Here is an 18,956-nt window from a genome sequence, read left to right as displayed (position 1 = left end):
ATAATAATGCATTGTTCATTACACTGTTCAATAGCTAGTTTTTCTTAAATATCAGTTAATTAATTTTATCTTTTATTATTTAAATAAAGCTAGTCCCTACATTTTATACAGATATATGAGATTTGATGAATTTTGATCAAAATTAATGAGTGAATCATGACTATATTCAAAAATATGTCCGTTTTATCTTTTATCATGTCATCTAAATAAAATTACTCGGTGCATTATACAGATATAATACAAATGAGATTCAATAAATTTATCCGTAAATATATAAAATTATATCTACAATTATTATATCAAATTTAAATTTTCTCGAATTTTTGTTACTTGATCGATATTTTCTAACCACCCTAGCTGAACCACGTGCCAATCAGACGGTCCAAACGAGCAGTCGCATCAGCGAAATCCGACCGTCCGATCTCGATCGGAGAGTCGTAGACGGATCTCCTTCCGAGCGTTCACGAAGCGGTTGTGGTCGAGCGCGAATTACGCCGCGGCGCACGATAGCACGTTCCTGCTAACGTACGCCTCGCACACAGCTTATACCCCGATACCGAGCGTAAGACGAGCTCTACGGGGTTTTTTTTTTTTTTTTTTTTTTAAACGTAATAATCTCCGAATTTTTTAGATTTTTTTTTTCCTTCGGTGTCGGTGTCGCGATTCGCTTGTTGCGACGAACGAAGGAGAGGGGAGGGATCGATCGATCGATCGCGGAAGCTTCGAGGTATTACACGTTTAGATCTAATCCCTTTTCGTCGTCTCTCCCTTTTATTCGGTCTAAATCGCGCGATAATCGTGCTACAATCGCGCAATCGCGATCTCTGCGTGTGTTTAAATCCTCCCCAAGTTGAAATTTGGATGCAAATTTGGTTCTGTGAATCGGATCGGGGAGGTTTCGTTGCTGTTTTACTTTTGGAACAGTTGAATTGTGGGGATTCCTATGCATGTTGCGATCTCTGAATCGGATTGTGCAGGTTTCGTTGCTATTTTACTTTTGTAAGAGTTGAGTTGTTGCTTTGTTCGTTGATTGCGGCCAAAATTTGTTTGGCGATTCTTCTGATGTTGGATTTGTTATTTTGCTTATTGTAGAATAGTAGGATCACTGATTAAAGCATAGTTCTCCCTTTTGTGAACTTGTTTGTGCTTCGCGGGATTCTGATCTTGAATGGTGATTCCTTCTCAATTGATCTGATCTTTGTTCTGATGCAGTTTCTTTTTAAAAAATTCATACTGTTGTATTGGAATGCTTTTTTTTAAATTTTTTTTTATCTGAGTAGTTGAATAATCGTTAGTGAAAATTTTCCTTTTTACTCTGATTTTGCTCTTGCTATAGAAACAAATTTTGGATGTTGATGTTTGGCTGTCAGGTAGTTCTAACACTTTCCATACTCTCTGAGCCTTCTCACTTTTGAGTTAGTGAACCCAAACTCCGGGGAAAGGCTTGGCCTATGAAAATTGTAGTAGTACAAACTTGTTGCATATGACGAACTTGTCATGTCGCAAAATTTATGAACTTGGTTGATGAATGCGACACGGGTAGTTCCGTGTGCCAACATATCATTGGCTATTTGCATCTGCAGATGTGGCATGTATTCAAATCACTTTTAAAATATACTCACTGAGCTTCAATTGGATCACATCTAAAATATACTCCTTGAGCTTCAATTGTTGTCGTTGCGAATTGTGCACATGCCACATGCATGTTAAGCTAGAGTGCTAGACACGCCTATGTATCGTGGATTATTGGCATGGATCTTTTTAGCTGTAATCTTGTTCTATTTTTTCAATCTCAAAGATATATTCCTTATTAGTTTTGTCATTTTCATATTGACTTTGTAGTTATCAGTACATTGTTACAGTCAAAAAAGAAAAGTTTTCAATACACTCTAATGTGTTGTATACCTGAGCTGAAGATGGTTGAACTTAAAATTCTGGTAAATATGCTTGATTGTTCTTCTTTGCTATATCTATGGGGCATCAGTGCCCTTTCATCATGGCCGAGCTCTCAAATCAAAAAATAAAGGAAGAAACTCAGGTGTTCACTGATTAAAAAGCTTAAAATTAATGGATGGTAGGAAGGGTACTTAGATCTCTTTGTCTTCTCGTCATAAACCTTGGGCATACATATTTCACAAACCTGCTTCTCTTAATGCTGAAATTTTCATGTTACAGGATTTTATTCTTTGTTGAAGTCATTAAGAGCCTGCGTGTGGAGTTAATCTCCACTTAATGTTCATTAGCTGCATTTCACGGTTGACTGTCACCTCATTCTCATGAGTTCGACCGTTTCTGCACCACGAGGAATACAACCGCCAGGGAGGCTGGGCTCATTCGAGCCACCGAACTCATGGCCAACATCATCTCCTTTAAGTCAACCTCAAGCTGATTATAACGATGATGAGGAGGCTGAGTTGTTGTCAGTTAATTGGAATCAGGACTACGGCTGCTTTTCTGCCGGAACTACCAATGGTTTCCGGATCTACAATTGCGACCCCTTTAAGGAAACCTTGAGGAGGGAATTGAAAGGTGGGGGCTTCAGGATAGTTGAGATGCTATTTCGGTGCAATATCCTTGCTCTTGTAGGTGGCGGGGCCAACCCACAGTACCCACCAACTAAAGTAATGATCTGGGATGATCACCAGAGCCGTTGCATTGGTGAATTTGCTTTCAGATCTGACATCCGAGCTGCGAAATTAAGGCGGGACTGCATAGTTGTTGTTCTTGAGCACAAGATATATGTTTACAGGTTCAAGGATCTGAAGCTTCTTCATCAGATAGAGACACTGGCAAATCCAAAAGGATTGTGCTGCCTTTCTTATCATTCGAACACATCTGTGTTGGCTTGCCCTGGACTGCACAGAGGGCAAGTTAGGGTTGAGCATTTTGGATTGAAGGTGACAAAGTTCATCAGTGCTCATGACTCACACATTGCCTGCATCACTTTGACTATGGATGGCCTTCTTCTTGCAACTGCAAGCACGAAGGGTACTTTGATTAGAATATTTAACACAATGGATGGCACTCGCCTACAAGAGGTAAGCCTCTTCTTACATTATGAATGCCGACCTGTGTATTCTAGTTTTATACTTATTTCTTAGAATAGTCATAATAGGCCTTTTTAATGGATTCTAGCATTTCTCAACTTGTTGACAAAGACTGGGCGTTTGTTGACAAAGATCTGTTAACAGATTCTAACGATCCTTAATTTTTCCATAGTTCCTCAACTTTTGGCACTCTCTTAATTGTAGACGAGCAATTAACATCCATTAACAATCTTTGACCTTGTAGATTGTCTTATGTTCCATTAATACTAAGGGAAATAAAGCCATTATCTTGTGAATTCTTCTACTTTTGATGTTTCCAACATTACACATTTGAATGTTTGATCATTTTATGCATAATCAGTACTAATTTCAAGTACTGATTTACAGGTACGTCGGGGACTTGACAGAGCTGATATATACAGCATTGCTCTGTCTCCGAACGTGCAGTGGTTGGCAGTGTCCAGTGACAAAGGCACTGTCCACATTTTCAGTCTCAGAGTTAGAGTGGCAGGGGAAGATGCATCCGACCAGCATGGTGCTGCTCAAGTTCCAGCAGGAATAACTCATCAGACCTCCTCCTCTTCTCTAGATGCCCTTATATCTCCGAATACTGGTGCGAATCCCAGCTCATCCTTGTCTTTCATGAGAGGTAAGGATATCATGCTTGGCGGCATTCCTTTTTTTGTTTCCTGGACTTTGGGCGGATTATCATAGTATGAGTAGTGAATCTTTTAAAATATATGCATATTTTAGATTGGTGCTATTTTTGGTGATTTGTGAAGTTTCTAAGGCATGTTTGGCATTATGGTTTCGGCTTTTGTTTATGCTTAAGTTAACTATGTGTTGAAGGCATCTGGAGTAGACTATTCTGTTCTGGTTGTTGTTGGTTAGCTTGCAAACTCTTTTTTTTTCTTTTTTTAAGAAACAAAAAAGCTAAAAAAGCTACTACAAAGGCCTTGTTTGGCATTGTGATTCTTTTTTATTATTTTAAATAGAATTTTTTTTAATATAAAAAAGTGTAGGAGTGGATAGTGAATTTGGCATCGTGTTTGTTTTTTTATTTTTTTGAATAGAATTTTATATATCAAAAAGTGTAGGGATGGATAGTGAATTGATTGCAACCATTTCATCTGAAGTGTTTACTTTGCAATATATATATATATATATATATATATATATCAAATTATATAAAGTTACTGTTAAAAAAAAAACACGATACTAAACAAAGCCTAAAGTTTTGGTTTCTTATTGTCAAACAGAACCTACAATTGTAGAGTTTACAAAATTATGCAGTAGCATAATAAAGTATGTCCATAGAGAAAAAAAGAAAAAAAACATGGGTCTTTTATCATTGGTCTTTGCTCTTTACTTGGATGTTTGGATGATTCCTGGTTCTAGATGTTGTCTGATACATTAATTTTAGTGCCAAAGTTCTGTATAGTTCAGACAATGACATGTAGAACGAATTCCATTCAGTGTTATTGATATTTCTTCAATAGAAACATGGGTCTTTTATCCTTTATCATCTTGATATCATAAAATGTAATGATGTTGAACTTGAAAATGAAAGAAATACACCGCAACTGGTTCTTTGTATAGCATAGCTTTGCTCGATTATGTGATTTAAGATATGTGAATATAATGTAGCTCACCGGTTTATGCATCTAATTTTTCTTGCTTATTAATCATCCAAGCATGATGGGTGTCTAGGTTAACGGCAATTCACGTGTTGAAAATTTCCAGGTGTTCTACCAAAGTACTTTAGTTCGGAATGGTCGTTTGCTCAATTCCATTTACCAGAGGGCACACGCTATATTACTGCATTCGGAGCTCAAAATACAGTTATTATCATTGGCATGGATGGCAGGTACTAATATTATTCTCGTGTAAAACAAGTAATACAGTTTTTGACCTTGGTATCTGAAAAATTTCCTAAGCTTCCTATTTCCCCATTATGATCTCTTGCAACTGATGAATTTCTGAAGCATTTGCATATATTTCAGTCTAAATTTAGGGTACAGTAAAACTTCCTATTGATCACATAATTAGTTTTTCTTTTTTTAACTAAGATTTCCAGTAAGCAAATTATTTCTAATGCTAGGTTTGGATGTCTGGGTTTTCTATTTATCTGTTATTGAGAAGGTATTTTCTAGATCAACGTTTTTTTCCCTTATTAATTTTAAACCTGCAAATGAGTTGTAGCAAGTTTAAACATAATATGACTTTATCCCCAATGCTTCTCCTCCCCTCTCTCTATGCTTACCATTGGAGGGAAATATCAACAAAGCTAAGCTGAGGAAGGGGGATACTTCCACCCAAACTCAATTTTGCAGCATTCACATCGACAATTGATGCTATTGGGTTACAATCTAGCGTATCTGAAGTCTCCATAAGCCAAAAATCCTGATTTTTTTTTTGTTGCATTTCTTTTAGTTAAATGTCTCTAATCAAAATATTTCTTGTTTTCAGTTTCTATAAGTGCAACTTTGACCAGGTGAACGGTGGTGCGATGTTGCAGAAGGAGTACGTCCGGTTTCTGACAGCCGAAAGCCATCGGACAAGACCAGCCACCACCTGAATTGAAATAGCAATCTCTATCCATTTCAAATGTATATGAATAGGAGATTATGCTTTCAATCTACTGTACATATATGATTGCACTTAATTGTACATTCTCTTCAAAAACCCTAGTTTTCGCAATCCACCTAGTGCGAATCAAGAACCGTCGCTTCATCACTACATTGTGATTTGATCTATGGACAGTAGCTACTAATATCTTCTAAAACTGGAATAAATGAAGAGTGCACGACACCGTAGCTTCTTAGTTACATGAATAAATCTCGTGTTGATTGTCTTAGTTTCATCTGACAATAAATCTTGGTAACAAGTATTTGTGTAAACCGAAGATAACAAGTAGTTGTGTAAACTGAAATGCATATGCGTACCATGAATTCTCTCTGTTGTATCACCAGCGCGGCTTAGGAGTTCGGCTTGTTTGGCGCTGTGATATTTTCTGCTGGAAAATGCATTTTACCTTAACAATTAATAGGAGTTAATCCTGTTGCATAGAATAGATAACTCTATCCTTAGAAATTGGTGCTCCGATGAACTCGCTTGTTATCTTGTTTTCGGTGTGCATTGATCACGCTAACAGTTTAAATAATAATTGTTGTGTATTTTGTGGTGCACTATCTTTGATGTTTCTTGATAATATGTTGGGAAAATTGATTTGTTGCATCACTCTAGAAACCTTCATGGAGAATGCTTTTCGATGCAATACATGTAACATTTGGAAACAATTTAGCTATTTTCTAGCCCATTATCTGCAACATAATTGCAATTGGTAAATAAGGGGACGAAGCATTTAATACGGCCCAACCGCATATCAGAGTATTGTTTTTATCAACTCTAAATATATAAATCTGTAGAAATAGAATAAGTAGTTAAAGAAATAACCATAAATTCACAACAACAACTGCAATAACTATTATTTATGCTATTAACACATTCAATTACATAGTCCCTGTTGGCTTGATTGAACAGTGGTCTCCCAAGCCACCAAACAGAAAAAGCACTATTATTCGACATTTTTATTTGGGGAAGCATCCGCAATTCAAACTATCAGACAAGTGCGGCGATTACATTTGATCAAGGATTCGATTACAAACTCATTTACGGAAGGCCAAGTAACCACTTACACTGCCCCTAGATGCTTCTACTTCATGTGCACGACATTCAAAGTTTAGATCTCATTGACGAATTTTCCATGACGATCATCACCTTGCCCAAGGCTTTCCTATCTTTCAGGGCAGAAAATGCAAGATTTGCCTGTCAAAAATAGAAAGCAAATGATGTAAAGCAAGCAAGAATTTTGAATAGTAGATACACTTCGCTGCCACTAAAATAACAATTCTATGGTATGCAGTATGCACGTAGAAACAAGTTGAAATATAAATTTCCTCCAGATCCCCTCCAAGTCCTTCCATTAGGACTCCATAAGACAAAGAACTAAAAGCCAGTTTATATCGCTGTTAGCCGACTTATAACCTATCTATGAATTGTCTATACTAGTAGAAGCTTTTACCTCTGATAGCCGGTAGGCATGTGAAATCTGAATGGATATTAATCCTTTTGATAGCCATGAGAGGAGCTCCTTGAGAGAGTCATTAAGAACGTAGGGTCGATGTATTTTGTAGCTACCCCAATAGAGTCCATGAATAGTCCAGTTCTATGATCAAAGATACACAAATATAAGTCAGCAATGCAGATGGAAGTATATATTTCTGGACATAGAAGTGGTCAGACAGCAGCAAGTGCTTTTTCTTAATGGAATGACCCAGCAGACAGCTGTTAATAAATCTGTTCTGGGTAATAAGGAGCTCACGAAGAGCACAGCATTAGGTGTTTTGTATGATAGAGCTTCATGCCCTTCCCCGCGCAGTAAGAGCTCGACAGGGATCAACAGGCACAAAAATGATCAATAGAGAGAATTATACTTAGAAATGTGCATCCGATGCATCTGCTGTATTAATTAGAAGTACCTTCACAAGTGCAATATTTGCTGGGATGACGGGTATTTCACCGCTAGCAAATCCAATAACCAGAATATTAGCACCCCAGTTCAAAAGCTTCATGCTGTCCTTCATTAGTTTGCCACCCACCGGATCATACAGAACGTCGACTCCTTTAAGCCTTCTTGTCTTGAGGAAATTTCTCACGCTTTCTATAATATTTTCCTTGCTTGAGTCAACGACATGGTCAACTCCTAGTGACTGGAGAAATTGCACCTTTTCCAATCCCCTGAAAGTTAAATGCAGTTGAAGTGAAATATCTTTATGCAATTTGTAAAGGCAAATAAAATTGTGGATGGTTCAACTTATAGGCAACTACCTAGCAACAGCAATTATGACAGCACCACAAACTTTCCCTATTTGCACAGCCGAAAGCCCAACACCACCGGCAGCACCAAGAACAAGTAGTACCTGTAATTTTTGAGACTTCTATTAACTAATCGTCATCTAAAAGAGCAACTTCAAAATCATCAAATAAAAATATAAATATTTTTAGTTTCTTTATTGTCTCACAGTACTCTGCTTGATATTGATACGCAAAAGGTGTGCTATATTAAGCATCAGCAAGAGCTTGTTTATGAAAAAGGATGTTTTCCAGGCATTCTGCACCACCTTACCATGGGTCAGAAGGAAATGGATTAAACAATCAATTGTTTTATGGTAGGGGATGCCCGGTACCAATTGAAAGGTAATTTACTGGGATGACTTATGTTGCAAGAATAACATAAAAAGTGCTGCAAATTAGTAGTTTTGGTGTTCACTCTTTCCGGTAATTTTCAATAGAGAGGGTAACTGAGAAAAAGACAAGAAATGCAGATGAAAATTGAGTGCAGAAAAAGATGGAATGCTGAAAAGCAAAAGGGAGACATTTGGGAAAATTTCTTCAGATTAGCAGCAGGAAGATTTATTTTAGATCATCAGTTGCTCCATCCTCTCCCATTAAATGAATCATTGAAAAGTAACAGTTCCAACTTAGTTCCAATTTTAGCTCGCAAGAGAAGGCAATAAGTGATCTCAAGTCTACAAAGTGTCTACTATAATATCTTCATCAGATAACAAGGCCAGTGAAAAGAGAGCAACAAACCTGACCAGACTTCAATTGTGCTCTGTGAACAAGAGCTACATGCGAAGTACCAAATGCTACAGGTAAGGCTCCAGCTGCAACAAGGTCACATCCCTCAGGCACTAAAAATCTTGTTCAGCGAAAACAAATTAATAAAATTAGTCAATTACAATTCAAGTTTGTACTAGCACAAAGTTTGAAATAAAGACGCCATGTTTCCAACCATTATGATCATAGATATCATATAAAGCACCTGTTACACGAAGCAAATGGCATACTCAACTTAGGCCTAGTTTTGGATTTGTGTTGTCAATAAGATATGCTTTGAAGCTTCGGAGAACCTAAAAACTCTGCAAGCACTATAGAGCTTCCCTCCACTGATAACGCATCTCCGGTGGCAGTTTGCACCACCATTTTAAAGCATCATGGACGAAAGATTCAAAACACTTTCGAAGTTTTGGAGTCCGCAAAACATCAAAATGATGCTTCTGGACATCGCATTCCCAAACTAGGCCTTAGATTGTAAGGCAATCTACATCATTAGCCGTGATTTTCTTTTATGCTTCTTCTCATCTTTGGATGAGTAAACAAAGGCTGGTTTTGGTCCAAATTTTGTCCTTTTTCTATTCTTTCACACCACAGTAGCAGTCTAACACCCTCATTACGACAGTTTTCAGAATTATATACCAATAAGAAGAGAGATATCGCTAGATTTGCGAGATTACTTACAGATCCTTCTCGTCGGCGACGATGAACTCGGCGAAGGATCCGAGCGCGGCGACCGAGCAGACCCTGTCACCGACCTTGAACGAGGACACGGCGTCGCCTACGGCGTCGACGACGCCGGAGTAATCGGAGCCGGGGATGAAGGGGAGTGGGGGCTTCTCCTGGTACTTGCCGAGGATTTGGAGGTAGTTGGCGTAGTTGAGGCTCGTGGCGCGGACCCGAACCCTAACGGAGGTGGGGGAGGCGAGGGCGGGGACCGGGTGGGAGGCGGAGACGGCGATCGGAGAGGAGGGATCGGAGGTCGGGAGCGCGGGGTCGCCAAGCTTGTGGCAGAGGAGCGCCTCCATAGGAGCAAGGTGTGGGGGATGGGGAAATGGGGATTAGGGTTTTTTTTTTAGGGTTTGGAGTGGGGAAAGTGGGGAAGGTGAAGGTGAAGAGGAGGGGAACGGTCGAAGGGAGGGGGAGAAGGGAAGAGGATCCTCCCCGAGAAGTTCAAAGCTCCCATGATCTCTCTTTCTTTTTCTTTTTCTTTTTTTTTTCTTTTTCTTTTTCTAGAAAAATTGTAAATATCATTCATGCAGTTTTATATTTTTTTTACTTTAGTACACATGAGTCAGAAAGATGGTAAATCGTTTGTGTGAAAAATGCCTGACGTGACGCCCACGTGGCGAAAAGAAAATTAATTTTATAAATAAAATTTTGGTAACGTTATTCTGTCGAATTTTAATTTCTAGAGAGTTATTTTATAAAAAAGTCCATTTTCATATTTTTCTGCTGTAATTTTATTTTTCTTTTTTATTATTTTTTTACTAATTTTTTTTTGTTAAATCGTAACAAAGTTAAAACTAAAAAAAATAGTAAAGTGAATATTCGATGAACGATAAGTGGAAGATCTGAAATTTTTATATATAATTTAACAAAAAATCAATAGAGAGACCGATGAAAAGAAAAAAATAAAATAACATGATATTAAATTAAACTTTAAACTATCTTATACTTAAAAAAAAAAAATTTGATGGTATTTGAAGTTTATTTATTTATTTTTTATTATTTTTTTTTACCGTTTCATGTCAACTAGGAAACGTGCCTAGGCTCGACCTGCCACGTCATCTATGGTGAGTATGTGATAATTAGTTTACATATTTTACTCTCAATTCCTACTACATACAATAAAGTAACTTTTTAAAATTTAAGTAAAATTATATTTTATGGTGATAATTAAAACTAGATATGGTATGTGTAAATAATAGATAAATGACTCCATGAATAGTGTTGTGGAACAAGTCCAGTAAATTATTATTTTCTGTGGACATATCATTAAGAAAATACTTTAAAGACGCATTTGATTCGCACTATGAAAAATGATATTCGAAAATCTTATTTCTATTAATCTTATTACTAAGAATGTAATATTTCGATATTTTATTCGCAGGGTCATATTATTTAGTCATGCTATTTAAGATTACGAAAAATATACAATTAGTTAATTTATTTTTTTTAATTAATTTTAAATAATACTATAAAAAATTTCTAACATCCTTTTAGAAGAAAGAAAGAAAATATAGATTAGAAAGAGAGAGTATAATTAAAGAAATAGAAAAAGATAAGTTTAGAGAGAGATATATTAGAGTGTAAAGAAAAATAATACCAACTAGTCGGCGAGTGAGAAAAAAAAAAGAAATTAGACATATTATAATTACCCCAATCTATTAATATAAAGATACCTACCCTCTCTCAAAGGAATGAGATTAGTACTTTGGAATGCATCTCATTCCTGAGTAAATTTACTATTACCAACTAGATTACTTAGTGCGTTTAATCAAACACCGTCATAGTTTTTTATTCTTATTAAATTACTAAAAATTTTGAAAAAATAGCGCGAACCAAACACACCCTAAAGGATAAACTTCAAACACCACGATCGCTTTGATTTCATACCTTTTCACTTTAATACTATATAATATAAAATATAGTTAAAAATATATCACTTTAGTATTCTATAGTTACTTTTTTTTTTATTTTCGTCCGTACGTCCGTTAACTTACCATTAGATTATATACAAAAAAAAACTTCAGTTTATTAAATATTCCCTCTAATATTCTATAATTTACCGAATTTTTTATTTTGACTTATCATCCATATAACAAAAAAATTAATGGAAAAAATAACGGACAAAAAAACGAAACCACAGGGTAGTAAAATAATACATTTTAAACCACATGATACTAAAATGAAAAAACGCAAAATCACATAAATGATATTTGAAATTTTTCCTACTTTAAATTCTCCAAAAAAAAAAAAAAAAAACCCCCTACCATTCAAGTCAAATATGCGCTTGGCAATCCCTATGACATTATACTGTTGAAACAGAGAACTTCAGTCTAGATCCCCAACAATGCCATATTGAGAAGCCTCAAAAGCTGTGTCATTTGTAAATTTTCCTACTATCCAAACATTATAGCCCTTTATTCTAGAGTTTAAAAATCTTTTTAAATTTTTATATGAAAAAACACATAACAAACCCTTGAATGAAGGCAAAATTAATACGCAACAGCAGATTAAAGACTCCCACCGAAATGTCGTTGGAGAGCTTTCCAGTAAAATTTTATCCAATCAAGACATTAACAGCATATAAAAAAGGGGGCAACAATGCAATTCTAGAGATGTCAATAAGAACAGGGGCAATTTCACTGGAAGCCAGAAACAACACAAATTATTTCGGAAATCAACGCAGCACGAATCAATCTTAACCAAAAATAACATAAAGGAGAAAATTATGCTAACTCAAATTGCAACCCCATATATAATAGGGCAAAGTAATCAACACATTGAAATGCTTTTAACCTTCCAACAAAAGAAAAAAAGAAGTAAACATCATACTTTCAGAGTACTCAAATTTGCACTTTTTTTCCCCATAAGGTCAAATACAGGAATCATAAATAGGTTAAAATAAAAGAAAATATCTTGATAAATCAATGAAAGCTGAATTCCAACAATTAACATAAATATTTAGTAGTAATACAACCACTTCTCTGCTATAAAATTCTCAGATGGACCCAGTTTATGTCCAGTACTTTCAAAATGAATAAACTGGGTTTGCATATGTGCTCAATCACAAAACCTACCATTGTAACCTCACAAGCATGTTACAACACACATAAAAGATTCAGATAATATCATTCTCAATTCATAATAGTTCGATACTAAACAAAGTCAAACAACAAAAGCAAACAAAGTCAACCAGCAGTTCAAATGCATAAAAGAAAACAAGGCCAACCAATAGTTCAAATGCATAATATCGAGATAGCAGAATGTAAGTTTAGACTCTTCGGGAGGTCGGATTCAAACCTAGCAGAGAGATAAATTAAGCTTTACTTTGGGCCACCAAATAGATTGAGAGTCCTTGGCTTGTTGGGATCAGTCGATGTCGAGCTTGGATTGAGTTCAGTACCTGTTGATCCTAATGGACAGGGAACTGAGTCATAGACGGATGATGATTGTACGGTATCCTTCCCCTTTGAGCATTCCTGTTCACTGGTGACTAAATTTGCGTCCACATGGCTTGGTTCGACTCTCCTCATTGAGCTTCTCCCTTCAACTCCAAGGCTAAAAAATGCATTGAAGTGGCTCTTAGGCTCAATAGCTTGGCTTTGGTATGGTAGGGGGCTTTTGCCTTTATCTGCGATCATGTTAGGCTCAATAGCTTGGCTTGAACTCTATGAAGCATGGATACTTCAAATTTTATGCCGTATCCGTATCGGATACGTATCGGATACCGATACGCGCCCGATACGTGTCCGATACGGGAATGAAGTATCTGGCATTTTTAAAAAATAAAAAAATATCGGATACGGCTCGGATACGTGAGGGATACGGGGGGATACGGGGGGGACACGGCCCGTTTCTTTTTTGGTCTAAAATGATTGAAACTTAAAATTTTTTTAAAAGCTCACGTCCAAACCTATTGGAAAGAAGGAAAAGAGTGAGAAAAACACCAATATCTGTTCAATTTGTCATTTCATCTATCTTTTTGTTCTTGAATGGTAGAAGGCGCTCCCTCTCGTTCTATCTTCACACAGTATTTACTCTCTTCCATCTAATTTGTCAACCTAGTATTAAGCAACAAAGGCTATAGAAAATATGATTTTTTTTTCCTTCTCTATTAAATTGTTAGCATATTTTTTTATTACTATTTTAATAATAGAACTAACAAATCAGACATATATATTGAATGGCTAATTATCTAGTTTGTGCGACTATATATTTATTGTTATCATTTGATCAAGTTGAATGATAGTTGGTTTGATACTTTTTGAATTATTATTTTATATGATTGATTATTTTTTTTTATGAACAAATGTAGAATAATTATACAAGTTAATGCATATTAGAATATATTCCTTAATATAGTCTAGATATTCTAATTGTTCTCAATATATCATTACATATAATCAACATACATTTAAATATATTTAAAATAATATTTTATTTAAGTATATCCCGCGTATCGTATCCTAGAAGTTTTAGAAATTGCCGTATCACCGTATCCGTATCGTGTCGTATCCGTATCCCCGTATCCGTATCTGTGCAACATAGCTTGAACTAGACACCGAGATATTCTTACCTTTTCCTAGTGATTCTGGTGTACTAACTGATGAGGGCAACATAAGCAGACTATCATTGTCCAGGTTGCTATTAGGGCCATAAAGAACATTTGAACCAGGCATGCTATTAGCATTCATTGAAGGGATTGAAGATTGCATAGTATTGAAACTTGCCGATCCTGTTCCGCCTGCTGTGGGAGTTAGGAAGTAGGGGCTCCAGAAATGCGTAGGATTCAGTAGGGGGATGTACCAACTTGCCTCCGCATTATTGCCACTAAAATCTGCAACATTCAGTGGGTAGTTAAACGAGTAGTTAAACGGATTGGAGAATGTTGCCAATGAGAAATTCGCGTTGCCCATTTGGTTGTGAAGACCCGAAGTTAAGGGCAACAAATATCCAGCTTCTTGGCCATTCTCCATATTAGGTTGCTCTGAACTCGTATGGGATTGATAGTTCGCATCCTTCACAAAGTGCATCAAACTCTGAGTAAAACCTGAAGTGTTGTTGTTCTGAAGCAATAAAATCAAATAATAAGAGGTCAACAACATCATGTAGTTTATTATAAAATTGATACTAACTAATATTTTAATAGAAAACATATTTTTACAGATAAATGGAATAGGGAATGCAGAAGAGTGACAAGATATGGTAACTTACATAAACAATCTGTGTAGGATGCATGGATACTGGTATGCTCAAATTGCTCATAGTGTTGTTTGAATTTGTTTGCTGCTCTTCACAAAATTCAGAGCCTTCCACAGATTCTGCTACAGGTAAGCATTGCTGAAATAAAACTTCCAAAAACAGCATATAATGAAGAAAGGAAAAGTTACAGCTTATTTGTATACTTGGGAGCTCTACATCATTTTATTCTTTGGTATATTACACAGGAAAAATACTTATGTAAAGTTATTAATGTACATATATTTTTTATGTGAAGATTAACTCTCTTTTCATTCTGTATATAAACACAAACTAGAAACATAAAATTGAGAATTTGTGCATAAAAAGTCATGTATTTTGCAACAACTCCGTAGAATTAAAACAACGGTCATTATATTTATATGCTTGAAAGTACAATTTGTTATAGTTGGATACTGGTTCTATGGTAATGGAATTTCTTTACCTTTAGGCATCGAACTAGGAATAGCCGAAGAGTTTGGAGTTTTCTTTGATATGCTTCTCGAATATTGTTTTTTTCTATAATTTGAGTTTGTTCTCTTTGTATACCCGAAATACTTTTGATGCCAAGCTGAGATGTCCAACAGAATATGCTCACGACTGTTCTTCAAAGATTGGAACAGATTCTTTGCACTCTCTTTTTGATAAGCTGCCTGTAAAGTCCGATAATTTAATACGATCCATATAAATAAAGACTACATGCAAAGTGGATGATGTTTCGTTTGTATGTCAGTTTCACCTCCTTCATACGAAGAGAATCTTGAGGATTTGAATTTATTGCCTTACGAAATACCTTGTAAACATCATCCTACATCAATAACTAACATATTAGTTTAGTTCACAAAATAATTAGCTCAAAGTATGAAAGAATAAAATTGAAAATGTAAGCAAAATTTTTGAAAAATAGCAATAGATCTCACACCGCAAATTGCTCCAGGGTCTGATACATCCCATCCTTAAGCTTCTGTCTTAAGGTTGCGAAATCACCAGGGTTATTAACCATCTCAGAATAATCAGTTATCTTAAGAAAAAATACTAAATTAGTTTATTATCCCACAAATTGGAAATATTAATGCACAGGCTCAAGATGACAATATAAACCTGTATATTATTCGGCATGGCAAATAGCTCTTTTGTGTCATTCCTGTTACAAAATAAACGAAATTATTGTTAAAATGCTATAGCTATTTCTTAGAATAACATTTAGAGGGCCATCACATTATATATAATAATTTCTTTCAAATAAATTATAAATAGAACTAGTATCGAACTATTCTCATTGATAGGAAAGATTGATAGAACTGAGCTTACACTTGAAATACATCAAGAATGCTATCAATGATCACATTGGTAGAAATATCTGGTGCACAAGAATTTTCTGATGAATTACCTAAAAAACAACAACTCATAACAATTGTAAATACTCGATACTATTTATCATAATGCGGATACCGCTATAGTCAATATGACATTACCATTGTTGCTAGGATCAACTTGTTGTGGGTTCTTCGCTGCCTGAAAATAGTAAGACTTAAAATAGAGCATGAAACTTCCAGTAAGAGCTTACTACTATAAAAGCAAAATGGCAAAAAGAAATGATAAGACTTGTACAAGACTAAACTTTCCAAAAAGAAATTTACAATGTCTGTGAAACACGCAGCAAATACACATAGGTCTCACAAAGAGTAGTCTACTTCATTTTTCTTAGATTTTCTTTGTTTCACCCTTTGTTTGCATGTTGCCATATTTACCATATTTACCTTTTCGTCATCCAACATATTTGTGCCAAATGGTTTCTTCTGGTTTTTTGGCTCTTGAAGGGCTAATAATCTAGCACTTCTTCGTCTCGTTCCCTCAGCCATTACAAGATATTATATTCCTTCCTTTCATACAAAAGAAAACAAATCAATTACCATAGATTCGAATATTTCTAACGAGAAATAAATTGTTTAATTTATTTATGACAAACTAAAAATTAACAATCTACTTGTCTTGGAACCTCAATGATTACAATGTCGAAAGTTAAAAAAGGATAAAGATAGATAAATCAACATATACATGATAATATGATAATAATAGATGACGAAGTTAGCATTTTCAATACCTGTTCACACTAAGATACATAAATGTGAATGAAATCTAACATATTAAAGCTTCTCATTCATCGACATTTAGCGCAAAATCTCCTTTCCTTTTCCTTCTATCACTCCATACTTAAGGAAAGTGTAAACACAGTTTTTAATGTTGATTTCAATTTCTTAGTTTGGGAATGATAAAACCCTAAATCTGCGGAAGAAAAAAGGAAATCTCTCTCAGAACCACAATTTACCCATTCATAGATCAAAGATGCCAGAGCTATTTGGAAAGCAAATTGACTGCTAGTATCGGCAAGCATGTAGTAAGGCAAATCAAGAAAGTTGCAGTGTGTATGTTGATCATACCTCAGAAATTAGGGCAACCTTGCGGAACCTTATGTATTGTGCTTGACATACAAAACCTTTAAGCACACTGTTTGGGTACCTTCGCATCATATATAATGCGCATTTCTAATACGACAAAATAGCACAACCTCGAGTATGGCAGAGACACCTCAGTCACTGATACGTAGTGAAATTTTGATATAAACGAGAAAGGTGATAAGATTGCACCAAATGTACTTCTTTATTGTGGAGATTCGCAAGATACGAGTAATTATGCAAGTATTTAATACGCACATATTTCAGAAACTATAGATTATATTATAAACAATTAATAATAAGGAAATTCCATAAATACATAGCTTTCATGTATGGGCATGTCAAAAATAAGGATTGATGCAGCAGTAGCAATGAGTCAGATGCAGATTGAATCAAAAAATATTTGAACTAAATAGTGACTCAAACCATTTTCAAGTGTGCTATGTTCAGCACCGGTGAAAGTGTGGTATGCAATACATTCTAAAATTCATTGCACAACAAAAATTTGACTACAAAAAAGAGTACTAGTTATCAGCATATTTGTAAGCTCACGCCTTAAACGCAATCTAGATTGAATAGTTAGTTTTAAAAATGCAACAGTAGAATTACATGAAAATGCATTTAAGTACACGCTACCGCAGATATATGCTGCCAATTCCCTTTTTTTTGTGCACCTATTGAAAAAGAAAAACATAAATAAATATGGTACAACACAAATTTGTGCATAGTTGGACAATGGTGCTTATCCATGCCTTCATATTAATACATATAGTGTTTAAGTGCATATATACTGCTGCAGCACTGCTCCAGCACTTCCAAATTAGTCAAAATGTTCAAGTTTCTGTATCGAAATATTAATTTTTAAAATTATTTTTCATATGGCAAGACATGCATGTTCAGTAAAGAAGGTAATTATTGCTTGTCTAATTAAATGTAACATCAAACAGGAAATATAGTATAAGAATTTCAGAAAGTACTACATTGCACTGATACTAAACTTGAAGATGAAAACTATGGTTGAAGCTCCTACAAGAGATTTCAGCTTCTGCAACAGTGGCCAAGTGTTTGGCGAAATTCCACTAACAAAAAGTTGAACGATTTTGACTTCTTTGAGCTGCTCGACAATATGTAAACTCCCTGCACAGCAAATAGGCAGATAATGAAGTATGAAATCTTTCACTACTCTCATGCATTCCCATTTTCCTCTTTTCCTTCTCTTCAAGAATTCACCAAAAGGAGGCTTTCATAGAACTTGATTACTTTATATCAAGCACCAAGTAGCTACAACTAAGTTGCTACTGTAGCACAATGTTCTGAAAGATATCAATATGTTCAAATATACATTTCTATTCTGAGTACTCCCAACCATATGTTTTACAAAACAAAATGTTCGGAGAAAAAAAAACAACACTCAGAAATAACTCCTCTTCATGGCAGTTCTCTAAAAGATGAATTTACATATAAAACAGCAGTGAAAAGGCTAGAAATGCCCATATATCCCAGTGGTGCATACAATTGCATCATAGTAATGCAGGGGTAGCTTGATGAAGTCTTAGTTTATCATCTTGAGAAAAGATATTTCGTTAGACTTTTCATGCAAATAAAACTACATCATAAAACTATATTACCCAAGCAACCCACTACCAATCTGCAACATCAAATAAATATTTTACATGTTAGCTCAGAGAAGCACTTCGATCATAACCAATGGCTTCTTATGCAAAAATCACTTTTGTATCACTGGGACAGGCATGCAGCCATTTCAACCAGAGGCCTTGATAGCAATTGCATGAAAGTAAGATAATAC

General features: G+C 35.4%; 3 protein-coding genes across 9 annotated transcripts; 1 reads left to right on the top strand and 2 right to left on the bottom strand.

Moving 5' to 3' along the window:
* Nucleotides 571-5,904, top strand: LOC109708851 (autophagy-related protein 18c-like). 3 transcript variants are annotated; one of them, XM_020230721.1, is made up of 5 exons: nt 571-727; nt 2,176-3,038; nt 3,435-3,696; nt 4,791-4,914; nt 5,517-5,904. In XM_020230721.1, exons 2-5 carry the CDS (start codon nt 2,277-2,279, stop codon nt 5,623-5,625), a joined length of 1,257 nt encoding a protein of 418 aa, XP_020086310.1. In that variant the 5' UTR covers nt 571-727; nt 2,176-2,276; the 3' UTR covers nt 5,626-5,904. The 3 variants fall into 3 exon arrangements, with proteins under 3 accessions (XP_020086310.1, XP_020086311.1, XP_020086312.1); XM_020230722.1 differs by lacking the exon at nt 571-727 and adding an exon at nt 802-977; XM_020230723.1 differs by lacking the exon at nt 571-727 and adding an exon at nt 1,151-1,171.
* LOC109709570 (quinone oxidoreductase-like protein 2 homolog) lies at nt 6,506-9,754 on the bottom strand. Its single transcript, XM_020231866.1, has 6 exons — nt 9,411-9,754; nt 8,703-8,811; nt 7,938-8,029; nt 7,589-7,847; nt 7,132-7,275; nt 6,506-6,875 (listed from the first exon to the last, which is right to left on the bottom strand). Exons 1-6 carry the CDS (start codon nt 9,752-9,754, stop codon nt 6,783-6,785), a joined length of 1,041 nt encoding a protein of 346 aa, XP_020087455.1. The 3' UTR covers nt 6,506-6,782.
* Nucleotides 12,386-18,831, bottom strand: LOC109708486. 5 transcript variants are annotated; one of them, XM_020230250.1, is made up of 10 exons: nt 16,454-18,831; nt 16,169-16,208; nt 16,005-16,083; nt 15,795-15,837; nt 15,616-15,714; nt 15,433-15,501; nt 15,139-15,346; nt 14,670-14,779; nt 14,010-14,521; nt 12,386-13,121 (listed from the first exon to the last, which is right to left on the bottom strand). In XM_020230250.1, exons 1-10 carry the CDS (start codon nt 16,553-16,555, stop codon nt 12,779-12,781), a joined length of 1,605 nt encoding a protein of 534 aa, XP_020085839.1. In that variant the 5' UTR covers nt 16,556-18,831; the 3' UTR covers nt 12,386-12,778. The 5 variants fall into 5 exon arrangements, with proteins under 5 accessions (XP_020085839.1, XP_020085842.1, XP_020085844.1 ...); XM_020230253.1 differs by having other exon boundaries at nt 12,386-13,086; nt 14,032-14,521; XM_020230255.1 differs by having other exon boundaries at nt 12,386-13,080; nt 14,032-14,521.

Source organism: Ananas comosus, linkage group 4, assembly GCF_001540865.1.
Source record: "Ananas comosus cultivar F153 linkage group 4, ASM154086v1, whole genome shotgun sequence".
Classification (NCBI taxonomy): domain Eukaryota; kingdom Viridiplantae; phylum Streptophyta; class Magnoliopsida; order Poales; family Bromeliaceae; genus Ananas; species Ananas comosus.
Note: the sequence above shows the minus strand (reverse complement) of the source record. Positions and strands in the feature narration are given on the sequence as shown.